Source organism: Chelmon rostratus, chromosome 13, assembly GCF_017976325.1.
Source record: "Chelmon rostratus isolate fCheRos1 chromosome 13, fCheRos1.pri, whole genome shotgun sequence".
NCBI lineage: Eukaryota > Metazoa > Chordata > Actinopteri > Chaetodontiformes > Chaetodontidae > Chelmon > Chelmon rostratus.
The window spans coordinates 25,368,698-25,392,384 of NC_055670.1; the positions used below are offsets into that span (position 1 = coordinate 25,368,698).

Below are 23,687 nucleotides of genomic sequence, written 5' to 3' on the forward strand. Positions count from 1 at the left end.
TACACATGCAAGGAATCACTGTAATAATCAAAAAATATACAGTTATTTGGCATCATCGTCATACGGTGTGAAAGATATTTTATAGCAGTGACATGAATACAGTTACCAGAAGCACTGACTTTGTTTGCACGAAATGTTTTGTTGACTGTCTGCTGACTTTTTTATAAAATGTACATACTGATGCTTTTGTTATTTTTGGATCCTGGCCAGTAGTGTGGTTAAAGATTCTTAGATATGTTCTGCCGTGGCTCCAGGAGAAAGGCCAAGGGGCCAGAGGGGCCCGTGGAACATGAGTGTGCTCAGAAAATGTCCCCTCTTACATTTACACTGTTTGTGTGTTGATCAGCTGTTAAAAGTTAAATGTGAATAAAAACTATGAAAACCAGTACTATATGACAGTCTGACTGGTGGCCTGGCTGGTCTGTCTGTTGGTCTGTCCACTACTTCTTCTAGTTCAGATTGAAATATCTCAACAATAATTTAACCTTTAACTTTTCCTGTAGCTTCATCGTTGGATCAACATTTCTTTTTGTCCAATACTTTGGTTCAGACCAAATACACCTGCACATTTTGCAAATATTATAATGATGCTAATGCTAGCATTTAGCTCAAAGCACTATTGTGCCTAAGAACAGCGCTGCCAGCATCGCTGCAGACTGAAGTTCACGTCTGAACCGTGCAGCTCTGCTAGTTGTTGAGATATTTGACTCCGGACAAAAACATTAAAACCAGCTGACAGACTTTCTGAAATGGACATTTTCAAATGGTTTCTCCTTTAAAGAGCTGTCAAGCGATGTCTGCAGCCAGGTTGACAGCGCTGGTATTATCAGCCACGATTGACCGTCACAGATGCTGCATCAGAATTTCTTTATCAGAATTTCAAAATTTGTTCCACAGACATTAAAAGATAAGAGGGTGACATAATCTTTACTCCAGAATAAAAATGGGACTTATTCACAAACCCATAATCCTCCATCAGTGTTGCTCAGTCAGCAGCAGCTCTTCAGGTTCCTGTTGATGGTCTGTTTTGTCTGCGTGAGTTTGAGGAGACAATCTAAACTGGGGATTAAGTGGCTGGATTTGTGCTGGGTGGCTGTCAGAAGCTCAGTGACGCGTTGAGGAGAATTGAGCGTTTAGAGTGGATTAGTCTGGGGCTTGACGGCGAGGAAGGGGAAGCCCGCCACGCAATCCCCTTTTCATTCTTACAGTCATCGAGGGAACGAGCCTGAAAGCCACAGTCCCTCATGCACTCATAGCCAAAGTAACCTTTAATGCCGGGGACAAGCAGCACACGTTTACACGATGGCAGCCGACAGTAAAAATCCCCAGTGAATAAAGAGTGAAGATGTGTAAGCTCTCACTTTCATTAAGATGGTTAAATGTGCTCCGGTTCTAAACAAAGCATTTAGGTGAATCAAACAACCACCCAGATTTGTCTGGAGCACACTGACATTTTCCAGTGAACACCCATTATGCCATGAAGTACTTAAAAACAAACATTAATGGTCCAAACAATCACTCGTGCATTTCCTGATATGTGTATATACACAAACGGCCGGCTTCAGTTCGGCTCGGCTTGCCTGACTCGTGTCTCCTTAAAAGGAAGTGGCTCTGTGTGTGTTGGCTTCCTCTTCATGACATCATCACATGCACAGCCCATGCAGATTGTTATCACGAACTCCTTCCTGTTTATTCACCACGGCTGACTGTCGTCCAAAGCTTAGGGAATGATGGAGGGTGGGGGTTGAGTGCAGGTATTGCAGTTCATCAAATCGAGTGCACTGAAGGCGGCGGTGCGCTCATAGAATTTGATGGCAGTGCAGATTGAGCTGTGACGATACTACAAGCAAGTAGGAGCAAAATAAGACAACTGATTCAACCACTCATTTCAGTTTTTGAGGATTGAACACCCTCAATGGTGTAAAAATACGCTGCAGCTGCGTGAGTTCAGATCTCTTTCAGCTTGGTCAGTTTAGCCTGCTGCTTTTGTGTTTCAGCTGACACTTGATAGCCAGCTGGGATTTTCTTTGTTGTAATGTTGGTTACCCTTCATTTCTCTTCTCCTGACCCCGAGGCCTCTGGCCTCTCAGACTGGGGAATGCAGCCCATTTGAGAAGCAACAGTGTAGATGCACTTCAGGCAGTGTGGTACCACTGCTCACTGGAAGCCAGCATGTTATATACTGATAACATAGACATGTCACCAGATTGAGTCAGTTAAAAGCTTTCTTTGATGAGGACACACTGTTACTCTACTAATTACTCGTATACTTTAGTACTGATAATTACATACATCACCTACTTCCAACCACATACATGCAGAATGGTAATACCAACCCTCCCTTTAATACCAAACGTCTACTACACAACTTGATTTGGTTGCTTTTGTCCAGAGCGACTCTCAGTAAGATGAGCTACATGTCATCTAACACTGGAAGAGGAGCCTTTAAACATCTAAGAGAGAGATGATAGCTGCAGTTTGAGTGCTGGAAGTTTTTATTATTTTGTAAAAAGAAATGAGTTGGAGCTGCACGGTGGCTCGGTGGTTAGCAGCGTCGCCTCACAGCTAGAAGATCCTGGTTCAATCCCGCCTGGGGTCTTTCTGTGTGGAGTTTGCATGTTCTCCCTTTGCAGCGTGGGTTCTCACCGGGTTCTCCGGCTTCCTCCCACAGTCCAAAAACATGCTGAGGTTAATTGATAATTCTAAATTGTCCGTAGGTGTGAATGAGTGGTGTGCATGGTTGTCTGTGTGTAGTCCTGTGGTAGGCTGGCGACCTGCCCAGGGTGTCCCCTGCCTTCGCCCGAGAGACGGTTGGGATAGGCTCCAACCCCCCTGTGACCCTGCAAAGGATTCAGCGTATAGATAATGGATGGATGGATGGAAATGAGTTGGAAATGTAAGCATGGGGTGTCATGGTGCCGTCAGCAGTGTGATAATCGCTGCTGTAGGGTTTGACCACTCTCTATTTAGATTTATTTATCGCAGAAGTAATCCTGTGACGAGTAAAATAAATAAATCAGTGGCGTTCCTCCTGAAGTCGCAGCCTGTCACTATCTCCTCTTACTCTGCCCTGTCAGTGTGTCTGTCCCCTGTTAGGGCGACACTGCCCAGAAGAACCGAGTTAACAACACTTGTTTGAACGTAGCATGAAGACATAAATCATCTTTTGGAAGTAAACATGTCGCACAAATTCCGTTCCGCAACCGGTCTCCTGTTTTTCACGGTGCTCGCAGAGCTACATTGTGTAACTTCCTGTGAGGTATTGCCTACTCCCATCATGCTTTAGTAGCAGTGAGAGTTGCGACATGAACTGTTGCTGCCTGAAGCGCCGTGCTCAGGCTGCTAGAAGCTTCTTATTACTTCCACAGGGGAAAACAAGGAGGGCCCCACAGTGTATAACCAAATGGAAACATGTGGGTAACCTCAACTAAAATATCCCAAATGATGGTCGAACGCAGTACGTCACAGTCTTGTTGTAGTAAGACCCACAGCTTCTGGAGGAGAACAGGATCGTGGTTGAGGGTTTTCTAGCTTCCATCGTTCACTGTCTTGATCTAGACAGATATCAGTGGGCTGGGTGTGAAACATTTGTTGGTACTTGTATGTTTGTATCTGAGGAAGAGCTTAAAGTATGGGAAAACTGTTTCCCTGACATCCAGCTGCCTCCCTTGTGTTATTTTTTTATTTGTTTTATTCCTGGCCTGATGTTGCCCCGCATAGTTATCCGCTAACCAGTTTGTTTGCAGTGCTGAGAGCTCCACAGCTGCTCCATGTGTTTGTGGTGGATCGGGAGGTTTAGTTGCATGGCTGTGTGAGTGGAGGCAGGCGGGAGTTTTCCCTTGAGGATCCAGCAGTTAAAGGTGTTTGAGCTGAACGTGCAGGGCGAGGATGAGTCTGCACTGATCTGCATGGATCTGTGTCAGGCTAGAAGGCTTTAAAAGTCTCTGCATACACACTATGCAGTATTAGGCGCGTTTAAACATACTTATGTCAAAATTTTAACGGGACGGCACACCCTTAAATCCAAGATATCTGCAGTAGAGATGTCTGCCGAATAATAATAGACCTCAATGGTACTCAATCTATTTGAAATATTCAACAGCAATCTCTCTTTCCAGAAAGGACGACCAAGATAATCCTCTGACCTTGTTGTGAGCAGTTTCATGTAGGAACTATTTTCTTTTTGCTGAACTACACCATATCTTCTGTGCAGAGCGACGTGTGCATCGACTCATGGACGAAAGGCTTGTGCTCATGACTGCGCAGTATGTAAGCATTAATGGCATCCTCCTGGGCTGAGCGATACGGTTAGCTGGCGATATTGGTTAGCTAATTGATTAATCTAGATAGGAATGTCAGACTAGGTTAGAGGAGTAGGCCCCGAGTCTGACATTGCCATCCAGGTTTTTTCTGTTGCAGTAAGAATTATGGATAACGAGCCACTACTGAATGTTTACTTTTTCAAAAACAAATGTTCCTTTCTACATCTTCTTTTTTCCTGCTGTACCAAAAATATACTGAACCATGACCCATAATGAGCCAATGGGAACTGCTTTTTGTTCAGCTCAGTAGCTGTAGTGGCAGTAGCATCTCAACAGACCCATGTCCCTGACAACTGAACGACCTCCATCCACTGATAAAGACTGTGGAGCGGTCGAAGAGCGGCCCCTGAGTTTGGGTTGTTTTGTCAACATATTCCTGAAAGGATAAGTTTTGTTTTTTACAACCTGGACCTTATTTGTAGCATTACGACCATTTACTCACCCAGACAACTTTGGTGGCATTTGGAGTCGTTTTGAAGAAATTAGCCCCAGAGGAGCGGCGCGTATATCCGTATAATGCGAGTACTCGGGGCATCCATGCGCAGCCTCTATATAACACATAATCTGCGGCGAAACTCGTTCATATTCCAATATTTAGTTATGATATGCTGCTGCTATTCCCCTCTGAGCCCGTGGTGGCATGTTATCAACATCCGGTGTCTCGTCAACTACCTCTGACGTGGATGATGTCATTACCGAACGCCGGGCGCTGCGAGCAGCCAGCCACAACACGGCTGACTCTGCAGCGGTCGGCTACGAATACGCAATAACGAACCACAGCTGAGCCAAACTACAGCTAAACTAGCCGACCGCCGGCTCAGAGGGGAATAGCACCAGCATATCAGAACAAAATATTGGAATATGAACGAGTTTTGCCACAGATTATGCGTTATATAGAGGCTGCGCATGGATGCCCCGAGTACTCGCATTATACGGATATACGCGCCGCTCCTCTGGGGAGCTAAATGGTCGTATTTAATGCTACAAATAAGGTCCAGGTTGTAAAAAACTAGAGTTTTCCTTTAAGTCAAGAATGAGTTAAGATGCTTAACTTGAGTGATTTTTTTTCCAAAACAATGTGGAAAAAATAAGATTTATTACCATGAAACTTTGACATTGGGGTTTGCCTCAATGCCAGCGCTGGCTATAATATGACTGTAAATCTCATTTTTTAAAGATGTATAAAAACATACTGCACTGCTGAGCTGCACAACACTTCCATCCAAGAGCTCAATATATTCACATTAGGTGTATGTTTAATCACTTCTCAAAGGCTACTTTAAGTATTAATTTGTCTTTTGTACGGCGCTTTTTCATTTTTTTCAGTTTTCTCTGTGAGCATATGTTGAATCATTCTCTAAGGGTCTATAAGGATTTGGACTGAAAGGGTTTGATTCATCCGTTTCTGCTCTTTTTCTGTTCAGTTGACTCATGTATGTCGCTGTAGTGTTAGCTGAGCGGTTTAGCAGCCACTCCCTTTTAGGCAACATCTGGGAGGTTTATAAGGTTTTACAAAGAGGAAGGAAGCTTTTTTTTTTGTAGCTAGTCATCATAACCCTCAACTGGATAATAAGCAAACTGTGAGTGTGTGAATCCACCTAATGGTCCCGCCTCATTTTAAAGGCAGGAATCGGTTATTTCTGTGTGCTCTCTTTGTCCGGCCTGTCAGCACTCACGGTCATTAAAATACCCGTCCATTTTGGTTGCTGAAGACTGGCATTCAGGGCGTGGGAATTCAGCTCGCTGGAGACAGAGTCAGCCCAGACTGGCATTTAGTTCTGGTGGCACTCTAAGGCACGTTGGCCTTATAGATTGTCAGCAGACACAAGGGACCAGGCTGACAGAAGCCAGATCTGTCCTCTGCACTCACCTCGGGATGTCGCACGCACTGTGTAGGGCTGAAAAGTGCAGTTTAAAACCAATCTGTGCAGGGTTTTTAGATGATTGAAGCACTTTTCAAATAAGTTTGATGACATAAGGTGTTTGTTTAAAAGAAATTGGAAACTTTCAGGAAGCTTGAGGAAGTTTAAAGTGCTGACTTTTTAATTTCTAACGTAAAATCAAATGACATGTCGTTTTTTTGCTTCATAGCTTTTGGTTGATAAAATTGCAAGTCAGGACTAGGAGGAAGGAGAACATACGATGTGTTGTGTTACATAATCCACCTTTACTCAACATGTTTGACCCTCACTTAAACTCATGTGTTTTTTTCATCTTTTATCAGCATTTAAATAATTTCCAAGGTTATGTCTAAGCACTACATCTTGTTAGAGCATCCACTTTTGCAATGAACTAGCTCATTTGGTCTCAGGAGGACAGACACAGTATTGAAATTGTGCTGAATTAGAACAGTTTTGATAGAACCCGAAACCATGTAGGTCATTATAAATAGCTGTAAAGGAGGAGGAGAGAAAAAAGATGTATGTTTCTGTCTTTTGGCCTATTTAGATGCATCTTTTCTGGCCAGAGGCTACACTATACACTCGTAGGTAAAACATGTATGGACACTCAGATGATCCAGGACTTCACTCACTCATAGTGTTTGATGTAACTGTGCACCTTTATGACTGTAAGAAGGTACTGCAAATTGTATTATAAACCCAGATCTAATAGTTCTAGTAAAGCAGGTGAGTTTGACACAGTAAGCCAGTTTAGGTGCTGTCAGGTGCAGTAATGAACCTCAAGGTGTGCAGATTACTGTTTTGTCTGTGCTGAATACACACTTTCCTGAAAAAGGAGTGACTGTTTGCACAGGTCTTATTGTAACCGTCGACTTCTAGTCAGCCTGTTTTTAATTACCTGAAGTGAGTGTGCTCCTAAGCAAACACAGCACCTCCGCCCAGTAAAAAGGCAGGCAGCAATGTGTAAATGATGAAATGATTCACACCTCTCAGTTTCAGGAGTGTGTTGAGGGGCTGCTACGTGTAGCACTGAAATAACCAGCACAGCTGACAGTTTACAAAAGGGAAAGCATTGTATATGATGTATAGGAGGCAGGAAAGTCTTTTCATCATGCTGGACTGCACTCATGCACCTGAGGCCATGGTTGATTCCCGTTATATGTGCTTAGTGATGTGCTAAAAATTTCAACCAATGATTACTGAGCGGGTGTGTGTCTCCACCCACGGTCCGCTCATGAGCACCAAGTTCACTACGTCTCTTAACGGTTTTAGTCCAATGAATTAAAAACTCACAAAATGTCAAGAAAGGAAATATTCTGTTATTAAACAGAAACATACAACCGTACACCTTCTGAAATCAAGTCTCTTTCACCAAACTAAGAGCAGCTTAATTGCCTTGTTAACTCATCATAAAACTTCTGCCGTTAGCCGATTTATTCGTTGGATCATTCAGCCCTATCGCAGTATGAGTTGTCCATCCCAGTCCTGTGTGTTCATTTAGAGGTATGTGTGACTGATAACCTTAATAATTAGCTATTCTGACTCGCTCTCCATCAGATGATGCAACATAGTATGGTGTGGTCTGTACCAGCATAGAGTGCATCAAGTCATATTTGATAAAACTTTTCCTGGTCCGAATAAATTGACTGCAGATGAGGACCTTACACCAAATATTGTACTCTGTAGAAGGACAACCTACATGTCTACAACTAGTTGTTTTAAAATATCGCTCTGTGGGTTTGGGCAAACTTCCTCATCCATAATTTAAGTCAGATTCTTCTAATAGAGTTTAAGCGGACAACATAAAGTGTGGTAGAGTCGTAATAGGCTCGGAAATAGCTCTTGGGTTTGTTTATATCTGTTGCTCTTGTCGGGTGGGGTTAGGGTGTGTCAAATAAGTTGTCATTCACAGGAAAGTCTAATTCAATATGGTATAATTGCCCACATGTCCTGGGACTTATTGTGTTGTGTTGCATTGTATGTGGCGCTGTGGTACTCGCCCATCTGACATTTAAAAACAGCTGAAGGATATTAGCCATTTGTTTCCTTAACGACTGATATCGACTAATGTGTCTGTGACATTATCTCTTCTCTCTCCTCTCGTTTGAGTGAAGTCAGTAGAGGGTCTTGTATACATAATATAAACTGGTGACAATGAAAGGTTGTTTGAGGCTGAGGCCAAAACACTGATGTTATGTTTTTCCTCTCACACGGAAGATAAATGTGTTTAAGAGGCAGACCCTGTACACACAGGCTTCAGTGTCGCTGCGTCAGCACAGGTACAGCATTCGATTTGAAGAGCTTGTTTTTTGTGTGTCTGCAAGCCAAGGGAACAAATGTTAAGAGTCCCAAGGACAATGAGCAATCATTGACTGACTGAGAGGAAATGCCATTCAAGCAGCGAGCGAGTGAGCCACAGCAGCCAGTAAGGACTATTTCTGGAATATCTCCTTCATCTCTCAGATTAGCTTTTTGTGACTGGCTTGATTTTGTTATTTTAGTGTTTAATGAGGACACCGTGCCTTTCAAGGATTTCCTGGTACCCATTCACGCACATCCACAAGCGGGAGGTAATTAGTGCACACACAGCTCACTGCAGGGTAAAAAGCATCTCAACTGATGCAGCAACAAGCCTGCTGTTCTAACATCCCAGGACTCTGTTGCCCATTTCTACCTCAGAGACACACATTCAAGCCAGATTAAGGCAGAAGGCCATTATGAAACTCATCCTGCACACTTTACAGCTCAACTAAAAGAGCACAAAGAGAAAAAGCATTCCTGCACTGACCTCTGTAGGTTGAACGGTTCAAGTCTGTTGCTGACCACAGCATCATCACAGTCAGGTGTGGCCAGGTGCAGTGTAATTATGATCACACCACACTGGGATGCAGCTTTGCACAATATTTTGTGACAAAGTGCTGAACTGCACAGGATGTGGACAGGACAAAGAGTCCCAGTCAGCCACACAGATTAGAGATTAATGAGGAAAGAGGCACGAGCACAGGAGGGCAAACAGGGCTGCCACTCAAACACCATATGACATCACGCACATACAAAAACATCATAACGGTGAGCGTGTACGTGTGCATATGATACTGTATGTAATTTTGTGATTGATAATAGTGCTGTGACCTCACATAATGTAATATGCTGCGATTATTAAATGTATTTCACATGTTCTGTTAATAAATGTGTGATAGGAAGTGTGTTTGTAGAAAGAACAGCCACACCCACAAACATGGGTTTTTACACCTGATCGTGTCTGATGAAGACTGTCGAGGTCCAAGGTTCAGTTCCGGACAGCTGGGTCTTCAGTCTGGTTACGTCGTCAGCACAGCTGGCGATGTTGGTGGGTGGGAAGCTGGTGAGGGATGTTGTGGAGCTGCTTGCAGTCTCTGTAAACTGGCATGGTCAAGTTCCTGTTGCAAATATGGCTTTAGAGTGTAACTACATGAACAGCCCCTGCAGAGGTTTTCAGCCTCGGTGTAGTTTGACAGCCAGATCTCATTTTGAGTGAACTCTGGTGGAGGACATGCAGCCAAACTACTTGTGATTTTTTTTTTTTTTTTTTGTTATTCCCAAAAAGTAGGTCATATTTTAAGAGTGATAAAGTACAAATGGCAGAGAGTCACATACCAATGTGATCCTATTTTATTCATCTGTTTTCTGTCCTCTAGATGGATTAAGAGTCCTTTATTTGCTGGACATGTTCTAGTTTTCTTGTCTTGCCAGACACAGTGATACAGATTTTAAACGTATGTGAACAGGGTTCACTGAATCATGACTAAAGGTTTCCTCATAGTGTGTGCATGAACATGCTTTCCTTTGAAGTCACTGCTTTTCTTTGTCTGTGTTTTCCTGTTACTTGGTCATGGTGACTGACACTGGGGAAACGCATTAGCGCGATGATAGGAGTGATTACTGTGACCCCGCCCAGAGGCGAACAGACTGAAACCACACAGTGTCTGCCGCAAAGTTAGAGGAAGGAAATGCTTACACACACTCATACAGTACATGCTCTGAGAGAGGTCCTTTTATGGAAAAGGCCCTGCTCTTGTCTGAGTGCTGAGTGGAGCAAAGGCAATGCCTTCAAATACAGAAATATATAAATATATACACACATTTACACACTGTCGTGACTGCATTCCTGTATGGGTCTTCAAATATTTCACAATTTTGTACATTTATAAATATAGTCCACTACATAGATTCAGAGTTTGAAGGAAACCTTATAGACAGTGCTACAATGCCTGGATTCCAGTCTAATGTGACATTGTGCAGTGTAAAGAACATGATCTGTCAAGGCTTCAAATGATTCATTTCAGTTCAAGTACTCTGAAGTTTTAGAAGCATTTCTTTGGTGTAACTGTAAAACCCTGGATCTTCTAAAAGAACGGGTCCAGTTGCTGAAACTCATGGTGCATTTACTTACCAGTAGGGCTGCACGACATGTAATTTCAGCATCGATATCACGATGGGTGCATGTGTTGTAGGACACAAAAGGAAAGGTTCTCATTTTCCATGATCTACAAAACAAAAAAGTCTGACTGATATTATATCATTTAGTAGGATTTAAAGGTCTAGTGTGTCGGATTTAGCTGGCTCTGTTCGCAGAAATGTAATGATCATAGTTATTTAGTCATTAATGCATAATTACCTGATAATAATCAGCTCTTTATCTCTGCAGAGGGTCCTCTTCCATGGAGTCTGCCATGTTGCACTGCCATGTTTCTACTGTAGCCCAGAATGGACAAACCAAACACTGGCTCGAGAGAGGGCCTTTAACATTTTATTACATTTTTGATAGATGCCGTAGGCTCTCCTGCTTTGAAGGGAAGGGTGAGGGGAGGGGTATTCAATTGGTTGCAGTCTGCAGCCTCACCACCAAATGCTACTAAATCCTACACACCGCCGCTTTACGGGCTCGTGGATACACGGAGTTTGAACCATTCACTATGTGCTCTGGCGAGGAGGTGGTGGCGGTGAGGTTAATTTACCAGCTGAAGCAGGCCGACTCGTTGCCTACCACAACCTGAAAATGAGCGCTGCCTGTTTTGGTTGTTTGATGAACTGATCAAGAGCCCCCGTTCACCAGAGTGTGCATATCCCTGCCTGCACACATGCATGTGATACACCTGCTGTCACAGCTAATGTCGCGAGGTGGCTTTTGGGTGTGCGTATTCCCGTTATCAGTGGCACGTTATCCTGGTTTCACAGGCCTGGTCCTCATGTAAGAACAACACACACAAAACCTGCAGTGTTCAGCATACAGATACATTAAGGCTGCTTTTTGCTCCAATTTGAGAGTTTTACCATCTTCAGCTACACTGCAGGGTCTGTTTATCTTCCGCCATGCAGATTAAGCATACATTTGAACGACAACATACATTCACATTACATATAAACGACAAACCTGCGACACACAGGCCCATTTGCAAAGTTTATTAGAAGCGTGTTGTTTTCTGAAAGACCTCGCCACCTGTTCGCTCTCCACTTGTGGAAGACTCCAAGCTGATTTCTGGAGGGGTGTCAGAGGGCTGAACAAGTGTGATAGAGGTGGTGGGGGCGTTGTTTTTGCTAGAAGAGGATAGACCTTTAAAGTACCAAAATGATGATCATTGCATATATCTGGTGAAAGAATTTTTTCAAATCGCAATATATATAGCAGAAAAAACACATCACATTTCATGTTTTTTTTCCAATATCCTGCAGCCTGACTTCCTCAATCATGTTCTAGAAATTTCACACGTCTCTGTCGAGGAACTGGACCTCTGGTCACATGTTCATGTGTAGATGTGTGCCACTTTAGACCAGCTAAACAGGCTGCTGTCTTACTTCTCTTTTTCCTGATTTTTTCTCTCTTTCTGTTTCTTTATCTGTCCCTCAGGCCGAGGCCAGGCTGGCAGCGAAGAGGGCAGCCCGGGCGGAGGCCAGAGAGATCCGCATGAAGGAGCTGGAGAGGCAACAGAAAGAGGTACAAGTCAAGATGCACTCTCACGTTTAAAACCAAGAATACAAGATGCACCTCATTGACGAGCATTAAGGACATCAGTGCCTGTTGTATGTTGGTTTCATCAAAAGGGAAACATTTAGAAGATAATTTGATTCATCCCATGACGGAGTCTCCTGTTTGTTGGGAATGATGCCTGAACACAAACAACACTGGGGAGGGGAAAGTCATCATATTTGTGCAGTATTATCACAGTCAAGTTTGCAACACAAGGCGCTATTGTATGCCACATGCCACGTTTAATTATGCATTACCCTAAGTAACGAGAGGATTTCCGCAGTCTTGTTGGTACTCTGTCCACAGTTTGGACCTAAAGCATTTCCTGTCAGTGTTGCTTTACGCTCTTAAGCTGTGACTGTTAAATCCTGTGGGTCATGGGTCAGCAGTGTAAACTGTGCTGTAACTGCAGCACTGAGGAGCACTGCTAGAAACTTTAAAGAAACGTGTACAAATTGATTTGGGATGAATGAATGAACCTCATCAGTCAGCTCTGCAGTGAAATGTAATCAACGATCCCTCTTCATCATGAGAAGTTCATTTAACTAATCGGTGCTGCAGAAAGGTCATTTTGCAAAACCCCAAATTTACAGAGACATTGAGTTTTGAATGATTTATTCTTGGAGGCCTCAATGTAAAACATCTGGAATATTCTGTAGGGCATGAATTGTCACTTCTCGTCCCACATTCTGTCTTGATTAAAGTGGATTTGTGTTAAATGTTTCCAGTTAGTCAAGTATTCATGCATCTTAAGGTTCTATTGGTTTAGAGAACATCAAAGCAGTAAAGTTGAGGTGAAGTGACCAGTAAACTTGGATATTTTCTTTACAGTGTAGCTTCCCACTGTTTAGCCCACAGTCAGCCAAAGGAAGGAGACCAAAGTCCTCAACGGGGTTCACTAATTACTCCATCGAGGAACGTTTGAACGTCTTCCAGTTAATATCCCGCCAAACTGAACAACTCCTCCAAGACTTTTAATGGAAACTTTTCATGTCACACATTTAATTGGTGCTCTTCTTGAAATGATGAGAGTTTCTGGAGATGATAAACCAAGGCACGCTGTTACTGTTAAACCTGCTACTGTACGATGCATTTTAGCTTTAGCTTCTTCCAAACCAAAACAGTTTTAAGTCGTGCCTCCTCGAGTGAAGGCGTGTAGACAGACGTTTCACAGTTCAGAGTTCACCAGCCCAGTTAGTTCTATCATTGTTCTGTTTGTGTACTCTACCTCTTTAGGTAAGCACATACAGTATGCAGTATAGCAGCAGTAGTAGTAGTATTTCTCCTCTGGTTGCCCACTGTAGTTGATATCTAGAAGCTGCTGACTGGATGATTCCTTCTGGAAGTTTCTAGGCCTGAATTAGAAAGGCTTGCCGTGTGAAAGAGGTATTAAGCGTGCGTTTTTTAGATTTAAAATGGATAAAAGATTTGAGTCCATCTTCACCAATATTTAGTGCAGAAGTTACACATAATAAATAAATAGAAAGACCACAGAGACCCTTTAACTCAGCGTTGGCAGCAGCACGACATTCAGATTTGTGTTGAAACAGGTGCAGAGATGAAAAGTGTGTGTGCGGGTGTGTGTTTGGACTGCAGGTCAGTGGTGTGTCACCTGAGTTTGTCTTTCTCTAATTTAGCACCTTTGATCTGTAGCATGGGGAGTCGCACCTTTCCCAGCTCTCTATTCTTAGCCTGGAGTAATCCTGTACACACAAACAGACTTCTGCGTCTCACCTGTTGAAACTGAACTCCTAAAGGTGAGCTCATTTCTGTCTCCAGAGAGGCTTTGGAAGTTAAGACCCCTGAAACTGTGCTTACATGTGACCCTGGTGGCCCGGGAATTAAATGTCTTGAACTTTCTGAAGTCAGCCCCTCTTTGCAACCTTCGTCGACGTCAGAGAAACCCATATGCCCTCTGTTATGGGTTGGCAATGGGGTAAAATCATCACAGTATATGTAATGTTTAGATGTGATGGAGTTAAATCCCTGGAAAACTACTTCATCACATTCTTGTAATAATACTGTGATCAAATACTGACATGAAGAGATCCTTCTCATGGATGGATTGTTTGGCCGCAATGACCTTCATTCAAACAACAAGCTAATAAATAGTCAAACATTAAAAAGAAATTGCATTTAGAAGACATTAAAAACAAAAGCAAGCAAATGGATAGACGACAACATAAAGCAGAAACCTTGCTCAAACCTATTCTAGCTCTCTTTCAGGAATAACCTCTTTACATCCTGCTAATCCATTTTACACAAGCGCTTCGGTGCTTGACATTATCGCAAACCCTTTTCCCATTAAGGTGCGCTGGGATGATCAGCGTTAGAGCAGGACTCAGTTATTCAGCAATCAAAACAGGCAGTGAGCCCAAACAACAACAGTCTGCATCTACACACACACACACACACACACACACACACACACACACACCAGTCATACGTGCTGGATTAATGGTCATTGTTAAGCTGAGTCTGGTGTGTGTGTGTGCGCGCGTGTGTGTGTCCTTTAAACCCTTTAGCCGAGTTCTAAAGTAGCTTAGCAGGTTGTGCTCCTTGGTCCAGCCTACAGTGGAGCAGTTGTGTTGTTGACAGGAGCGATGGGTCGCTGCATTCACAGCCACCTGCGGGACTTTCGGATGTTTTCTCGCACACTGAACGCGGGATTTATTTGTGGATTATTGGCTGTGTAGCAGCAAAAGAGACCCGTGTGGTTGCCTCTGTTGTTCCAAGCTCAAATCTCAGCGCTCCGTCCCGCTGTCATCCTGCCTACGCGACCGGCCGTGGTCTTACCTGCCGACTGCTAAAGGATGCGACATTTCCTCGTATCCTGAGGGCAGCAGGACGGCCGGGCGTCGGCTGGCAGGGAGGGGGCTCAGGGCCGCCCTCACTGGGCGCCCACGAACCCCTCCGATCAAGAACGGGAGCTCGGTGAGTTGAGTAGGACGGGTGCAAACGTACAATATGTAAGCTGATTTCGTAACTCGTTTGATGAATGGGCTTATGACGGTGGCTGGCTCACTTGCTAATTGGGTGTCCAGACATGTAAGAAGAGATAAGTAAGCAGACAAGATCCCTCTGGCCAGCCTTTTCTTTGGCACTATGCATTCATGAGGTTATGCTCTTCTACATTTAATTCTCACATTTTGCGTTCATCATTAAAAGTGGAGAAAGTGTCTCGCTTCTTGATCGATGGCATCTTGTAGGGAGATGTCAAAGGTCAAAGATGGGAGTTGAAAGGTGTGAGCACATGTAGCACAGGTAGATGAAGAGATTAACGATGCTATGGATTTATCTGTGTTAACTACTCAGTTACACAGTGTGTTTCTTTGTGATGTGAATGTGAAATCGGTGCATTTTATTATTCTTGTACTTGTGACACAGTATGAACCTCATGAGACATTTTATAGATTAACTCGACCTGAACCGGAACAGCGAATGACTTTGTTTTCACGACTACATGACGTGCAGCAAATTCTATTAGTCTGCTGCAGTAAGAGGACACGACCTTTCATCTCAACTGAAGCCATAAATTAAGAGGGCAAGGTACTCATTGATTATCTAGGAGTGTTGTTGTTCCTGAAGCAGTGCTGTGGACACACAGAGGTCAACCACTAGTCCATTTCTGAAAGCCAGACGCACAAACCAGCCAATCCATATTGTATTGGGCAAGCACACAAGGGAGGCTGTGGTAGTAAATCTGGATTACAGAGCTGGACCGACGGGATGGAAAGTGCAGCAGTACGGGTGGGGTGTGTTTTCAGTGTGTGCTGGATTTGCTGGAGGTGAAGCTGAAAGAGACAGTGCTCTTTTTTTTCCCATGTAGCAGCAAATGTACTTGTCTCACTGGTGAAGGGAGCATTTGCACATGTTTAAAGTGTCTGTGGAAGCATGATTTATTTTATTTAGATTCAGCTAGTTGCCATATTACAGTTAAACGGCAAACGTGCTTACTGTACACTGTCTCTGCTGAGGATTTAAATGAATGTATTAAAAAAGATGATGGCAAATAGCAGTCTGTATAAAAAAAATAAATATAGTCCCAGGTAATTGGTTTATGTATTCATTATAAATTTAAACTGCTGTAATTGGCTATAATTGTGTGTACTTCTGCAAACATTCCACATTTTAAACAGCAACGCCCACAAGTGGCTGCACGCACACAAAATGCAGCTACCTGGTGATAAACAGGCCCGCCTGGTTCGAGTCCTGAGCACCACAACCTCAGACTGGACTCAGGAGGTTGGCAGGAATGAGAGGATGCAGGTGATTGGATTGAAGGATCCCTGCTTGTTTACTCTCTGTACTGATATACAGATCCTAAGGTTTCAGAAGATACCTAGAATCATAATGAAGTGTGCTTAACATGATACAGCAGACAAATATAATTACATAAAAAGCATTTTGGATTTAAAAATTTGTGCTTGAATACGTTCAGGTGTGTCTGGAAACAATAGCCAGGTGCTCATATGAAGTTTGAAGTAATCATTCCTCCGGTCCATACCTTCAATACAAGTGATGGGGGACAAAATCTGTCGTCTTTCAAATGCAAAAAAAGTCTTAAGAAGTGAACTTTGGAGCTGCTGGTAGGCCGACTTTCTTTCCTGTGGACCGAGCCTAGCCAGGCTTGCTGCTTCCCCGTGTTTTCAGTCATTATGCTAAGCTAAGCTAACTGGCTGCTGGCTGTAGCTTCAAGTCGCACACATGAGAGTAGCATCAGAAGAAAGAAAGAACCCGTGAAAATCCGTGAAGTAGAAACCTTTATTTATTTATTTTTACAATTATTATACAATTAAATACTCTATTATACATTGAAAAGAAAGAACAAACCATTTTACAGGCTCAAGCATTTGTTTCACAAATAAAAGTACTTTAGAAACGTTTTTTTCAACAAATAACTTCTGTACTGTGCTGTCAAATAATAATTTTAATCATCGATGTGAACAGAAGGCTTCAAATTGCGGAGATTAGCACCGCCCACCGCGACCCGAGTAATTGGATTAAACGGGAGAAAATTAAAAATGATTATGAAAAAATACAAAGTACAGTCGGACAAATAGTGACTCAGGTGTATTTCACTGCTCTTCAGACTGAGCCGCTGCATCCTGACTCCGCTCTGCAGTGTTTTCTTCTTTTGAAGCTCGCGGTGCAGGTGTGTTTGTTCGGGAGAAGAACATAGTGATAGGCAAAACTCCAAATTACAAGAGAATTTGCACGTATGTAATGTAAATTTGGTGAGCTGTTTTACGTACGTGTACATATTAAACTGCAATGTTATTGACGCACAGGTAGAGAAGAAGCGGAGTGACTTTTTAGCCAATCAGAATGCAGCACGCAATGCACGATGCAAATCCGTGAAGTAGCGAAACCGTGAAAAGTAAACCGCGTCATAGCGAGGGATCACTGTAAATGTATTTCTGGAAAAGTGGAACTGCTCCTTTAATGAGCTTCTTAAGAGGAATATTGGGATTCATGTGGTTAATAATCACTTCATTTGAAAGTGGTCTCGGCTCGCAGGCTCCTTTTGTTTAGATTTTGGCTCTCGGGACCGGGATGCGTAAGAGGCCAGTTGTTTCTCACAAGTTTCAGCTCTGCAGTCGGTCATGGGAACATGCAGACTTAAAAGTGGTACTGGCGCTCTGCAGCTTTCTGCCACCGAAACCAACCTAAAGGAACCATGGGAAAATGCCTGGTAACCCAGGTCCCCTGCAAATCTCCAGTGAACTTATGTTCTTGGGTCAGTTACCATTGGTCCTGCCGTGCAGTGGGGTACTTCACATTCCTGATCTCCTCTCATTAACAGAAACCTGCCTCTGTGCGTGCTGTCTGTCCTTATCTGTCACTTGCTGCAGCTGACTCTGCCTTTTTCAAGTTTTCATGTCATGTATCTCATTTTTTTTATTTTTTTGTCCCTGTTTTCATGTTTGATATCCTCCACTCTTTCTCCTCTACCTCTCATCGGTGTGTAGATCTTTCAGGTGCAGAAGGTAGGCCTCCTCTTACTCATTTCCACCTTGCGCATGATTTGATCTAAGCGTTATTATCAAGTTATCCTAGGCGTGTGTTTCAAACTGTGCCCCAGAAAATACAGGAAATCTGTTACATTCGTTCTGTTTTCTGATGTTTTTTTGTTCTTGCCCTCATTTCATCGTCTCTCCTTAGAAATATTACGGCTTGGACACCAAATTAGATGACCGAGCAGACAGCAAATGGGGAGATATTGAACAATGGATGGTACAGTTTCTGTGCGGTGGTGACACTAAAACACTGATGCATGTTTTTCTTTGCCTACATATTGTGAGGCTTTTATTTCTGTCTGTTCAGAAGCTTTTGCAGTGTGCCAAGTCTGCTTCTGAATTCCAGATAATTCCTGTTAAGCCTTTTTAGAAAATAACGGATTATGAGGAATCAAAGCTTGGCCATTAATGATAATCCACTTATTCAAAGGAGCAGGGTGCCCGTTTGGCTTTGAATCAGCATGACCATCTGCCCCATTGGTGTGAGACTGCATGGGATTTACTGTGCTGAATTTACCACTTTAGTTACTTAGTCCGAGTTGCCCCAGACCATCAGAGAGTTTGAAACAAATCAGTGAAGAAACTGTGTGCGTGACTTGTAATTTCACTAACCTTGGTGTGTTATGTTATGAAAGTAATCCACTTACTGTATGTTGCAGTTTGAGGTGACAGTGTTTGTGCAACACGGGTGTCTCAGTGGTTTGTTGGCTGGATTACTGGCTCAGTGTGATGGTTTTACGTCCATGCATGTCTGATTCTGTGAACAAGTTATTTATGTGTATGTGTAATAGAGGCATCAGATGAACCAAAAAGCAGGTGATGTATCCGGGTATTTGGTTCACTTCACTATCTCACTATCACTTCACTAAATATTCTCAGTATATCGCAACATAATAATCATGAAATCAAATTAAAACAGCGATTTTTTAAATTGCTTTGATACAATTTTTGGCTGTAATGAAAACATGCATCTTCTTCTTGGACTGGACGCCACTGGATCAGTGGGACGACTGACCTCAAAGTCATTTTGTACCTCAAGCGACAGCTACCAACCTCTTCCACCTGTCCCATTGACCTTTGACATCTCTCTCCTCCTTCACCTCCTCCCCTCTTCAACTTCACCCCTTCCTCCCTCATCCAGGAGGACAGTGAGAGATACTCACGTTCTTCACGGATGCGCACGGTTTGTAGCCCCCCCTCTGTTTCCATCTGCTCATGCCTTTCATCTGTCATGTTGTCCTCCACCACCTGGAAAATGTTGTATCTAATGTTGGCTTCAGGTTGATTTAGGTCAGGTCATGTGTGAAAATATTTACATTAAAAATGAATTATTAAACATTCATGTTTAAATTAAATATTATTTGGAACAGGCTTATATTATAGACAGGCCTTTATTATGTGAATTTATCCTTTTGTCATGTGACGTCTCACTGTTTTCTGATCTGTTCCTGTTTTTTATTTGCTGTTGATGACATTAGCTGTCAAAGCTAGTTCCCGTTTACCTGTTGACTTGATAAATTCAATCTCATGTACATTTCCACAACCCTAACATCGGTACAATAAAGTGTGTTAAGTTTCACCGACAGTGGCTTAACAGCGATTGCAAAACATAGCGAGTGAAAACAGAATTTTTGGTAAAAATACAAGCAACACCGAATGAAAGAATTTACACACAGGTACATTATTCTATGTACAGGCAATCCCACTCCTACCCCCTCCCTGTAATTACTTTGTACCTGGCTTTTATTAGCTACTAGCCTTGCTAAGAGATGCAAACATTCTTTATGTACCCAGTTTTATTTGAGAATGTGCAAAATCACTAAGGCCTGAAATCATTGACATTTTTAGATGTTTTCTTTGTATTTTTATTTATTTATTCACATCGGTCTTCAGCAAGAGAATTTCTACAAATGCCTTTTTCTTCATCGCATTAAACACTCACATCAGACCTTTAACCAAACGTTCTCAGAAGGGAAACGCTGTAATTGAGCCGCGCGTCGCTGCAGCAGGATGCCTCCTGCCATGATCCGCTGATCACTGTCGTTGTTGACGTGAATCACACATTGTGACCATCTTCCAAAACCCTAACCATCCATTTCACTGTCTCACTCTCTCACACAGCTCTCAGATGACGATGAGCGGATGTCAGTGGGAAGCCGGGGCAGTGTCAGGGTCAGTATCACTCAAACAACACATACATTAAAAATCCAAAGACTTTCTTTAAACCTCTTTTTTTTCTCCTTTTAACGATGATCAAATCCGTGTTGCTTTTTATTCACAAAGATGGACCTTGTCCTCCTGAACCTGGTTATGTACAGGCAGTGTGTCTGTCCTTGGCAACTTAACAAGGTGCAGTCAGTGTGGGTGACGATGTTGTTGTGTCTTTTGCACAGTCGGATCTTGACGCAGTTGGGGCTTACGGAGGAGGGGTAAGCGTTGGTATTATTGAACGCTGCGGATGAGCGTTTAACCTCGCTGCCTGAAGATTTGTTGTGTGAACGAGTCATTGTTTGACTAACAGCTGGTTCACAGGCCTCAAAGCATGGAGTCTGTCGTATCTGTCTTATCCCTGTGGGGTTTACAAAGAAGGAACCATCTCTCTTTATAATACAAAGCATGATCGTGTGCTGTGAATTAAACACATTTTAACTGAGTTTTATAGTATTTTTATTATATGCAGCATGAAATGGGTCATCATTTTATAGTTTGTGGTTTGTAGAGGAACATTTCCGAAACATTTTACGACTTGATTTAATTACTGGAACATGTAGGAAGCGATACATGAATCCCGCTATGTTTCGTGTATTTCTGTTCTTTCATGAATTTGTTTTCGCTGTTGTGAAAGAACATTAACTTCGCTGGAGTCGGATTTGATTTGGGCAAAAAGAACAGGGTGTGTTACAGAGCTATAAAGCTCCAAGCAAAACACAGTCCGCACTATTTTAGGCTCTGTTATGTCTCAAAATGCTAAGTGCTATTTCTTCTGTGCTGTGTAATGTGGAAAAATTCTTCATTACTAATCATTCTCGTGGGCATACGAGGTCCGGGATATTTGGCTCGGACGGCTTTTTAGCCAAATCAGTTGCATGTTAATACATTGTGGCTGTTTGTGTGCATTTTAGTTTTGTACAGAGTCAGTTGTGCATGAATGTGTTGTGTGTGTAGCTTGGGTTTTCCTTTTAATAATAACAGTAATAGTGTTACAGTATATATATAGTCAGAGATTTGTCCAGATGGCTTGTTTTCACCCTTTACTGTTCTCCCTCTCTTTCTCTCACCCTAAGGGCTCCTCCTCACTCTCACTTAAGAAGTCAAAGAAAAAGAAGAAACACAAGCACAAAGACAGGGATGTATGTAAAAGCTCAACCTGTAAATGCACACATGGCCTCCGCAGAAACGGCATCAGTGTTTCTCACTCGTGTTCTTTATTCGCAGAGGAACGGCTATGACGACGATTACAGTGTCATTTCCAGCAGGGTCAGTAGCTGCGTGTCGAACTGACTGTACAGACATTTGCATTGGAGCTGTTGTAAAATCAGGGAATGCATGCTAATGTCTAGACAACCTGTCACTCATGACCCTCGTCTTTCTCATGCTGTCACTCAGTGATGAAAGCAGCGTCTCGCTCCTCCAGGCTGGACCTAACCGCCTCTCATCCTTATTGCTGAATAGCTTTAAGTGACTGTCCAAAGCGTTCTACAGTATACCCTTGTTTTTCGCGGGGGTTACGTTCCAAAAAGAACCCGTGATAGGCAAAATCCGTGAAGTAGAAACCTTTTTTTTTTTTTTTTACAATTATTATACAATTAAATACTCTATTATACATTGAGAAGAAAGAACAAACCATTTTACAGGCTCAAGCATTTGTTTCACAAATAAAAGTACCTCAGAAACTTTTTTTTTAACAAATAACTTCTGTACTGTGCTGTCAAATAATAATTTTAATCATCGATGTGAACAGAAGGCTTCAAATTGCGGAGATTAGCACCGCCCACCGCGACCCGAGTGATTGGATTAAACGGGAGAAAATTAAAAATGATTATGAAAAAATACAAAGTACAGTCGGACAAATAGTGACTCAGGTGTATTTCACTGCTCTTCAGACTGAGCCGCTGCATCCTGACTCCGCTCTGCAGTGGTTTCTTCTTTTGAAGCCCGCGGTGCAGGTGTGTTTGTTCGGGAGAAGAACACAGTGATAGGCAAAACTCCAAATTACAAGAGAATTTGCACGTACGTAATGTAAATTTGGTGAGCTGTTTTACGTACGTGTTCATATTAAACTGCAACGTTATTGACGCACAGGTAGAGAAGAAGCGGAGTGACTTTTTAGCCAATCAGAATGCAGAACACAATGCACGATACAAATCCGTGAAGTAGCGAAACCGTGAAAAGTAAACCGCGTCATAGCGAGGGATCACTGTATAGCTTAACTTTTGGTTTGGTAAAGCAGATACAACTGCATTGTATTGAAGGGAAACTGTTCTGTTAATGCTGTAGTGAAAACCTTTGTGCAGGTAGAGATAACGTCGTTGTTTTGAGGAACGCTGCAGCGGTTTGGTGTGAAATTTCGTTACCTGGTAACATGGTTACGTGAGTGCGGCCAGGTTGAAACAGGATATCACACGTTGACTGTGCAGGGAAGAAAATGTTCTCCTGTTTGATAATATGTCAGTAGAATCTGAAGGGATTTCTTCGTCTTTGAAAGAATCAATAAGACATAAAAGTCTAGCAGAAGGACAGAATGAAGGATTAAATATGAAATATAAAGGCAGAAATTGCTGAGACTTTTCATTCATTCTTATAGAGGAAAGAACAGAAGCTCCTCAACACAAATCACATGAAATTTTAATAAAAAACAGCTTGAGGCTTTTTATATTCTTACACGGTTCTTTGATTTTACCCATTTCTTTCTACCTCTGACATATTTATTTAGATAAACCAACATGGCAGAAGTTTCAAAACCAATAACTAAGAAACAGCATGCGATGTGCCAATAAGTTAAACTTGTGATGTTGAAACAAAGCCGTGCACTGTCAGAGATGTATTGAGGATGACGTTTAGTTTGTGTGCTGTTGGTGTTTGACTCTCAGAGCTCCAGACTGAGTGATGACAGCCGGGTGTCTCGTGCCTCCAGATTAGACCTGCAGCCGGTGGGTGGCACTGCAGAGTCTGTTATTCTCACACCACTAATACTAATATGAAATATTGTTATTGAGGCATGTGACTGTTTTTTAATCAAACTTTGTTATACTAAAGGCTACATGGAAGTGCATGCATTTGATCTTTTCTGAATTTAGTCTTTCATGTTTTTATATCCAGCAGTCTTTTGCAGTTCAGGCATTCTAGCAAGCATGCTGATTACCTTGTTGTCGCACTCATGACTTCCAGAGATGAATGTCTGTGCACTGTTGGACTTTCCCTGGGAACGACCCAGTAG

General features: G+C 42.6%; 1 protein-coding gene across 6 annotated transcripts in view; it reads left to right on the forward strand.

Annotated features, from left to right (window-relative positions):
• lrrfip1a (leucine rich repeat (in FLII) interacting protein 1a) overlaps positions 1–23,687 on the forward strand; it is a 45,309-nt gene that overhangs the window by 6,804 nt on the left and 14,818 nt on the right. For 4 of the 6 annotated variants that reach the window (XR_006007314.1, XR_006007317.1, XR_006007316.1 and 1 more), the window contains exons 2-3: positions 12,111–12,197; positions 20,372–20,422. Coding sequence is in view for 1 of the 6 variants with exons in the window: in XM_041951524.1 (XP_041807458.1) it covers positions 12,111–12,197; positions 18,203–18,220; positions 18,396–18,467; positions 19,392–19,433; positions 20,372–20,422; positions 20,644–20,679; positions 21,535–21,600; positions 21,686–21,737; positions 21,857–21,897; positions 23,341–23,400 (525 nt within the window). In the remaining 5 variants the exon portion in view is untranslated. Of the gene's footprint in view, positions 1–12,110; positions 12,198–18,202; positions 18,221–18,395; positions 18,468–19,391; positions 19,434–20,371; positions 20,423–20,643; positions 20,680–21,534; positions 21,601–21,685; positions 21,738–21,856; positions 21,898–23,340; positions 23,401–23,687 lie in introns of all 6 variants that reach the window. The other 2 variants (XM_041951524.1, XR_006007315.1) reach the window with 2 other exon arrangements.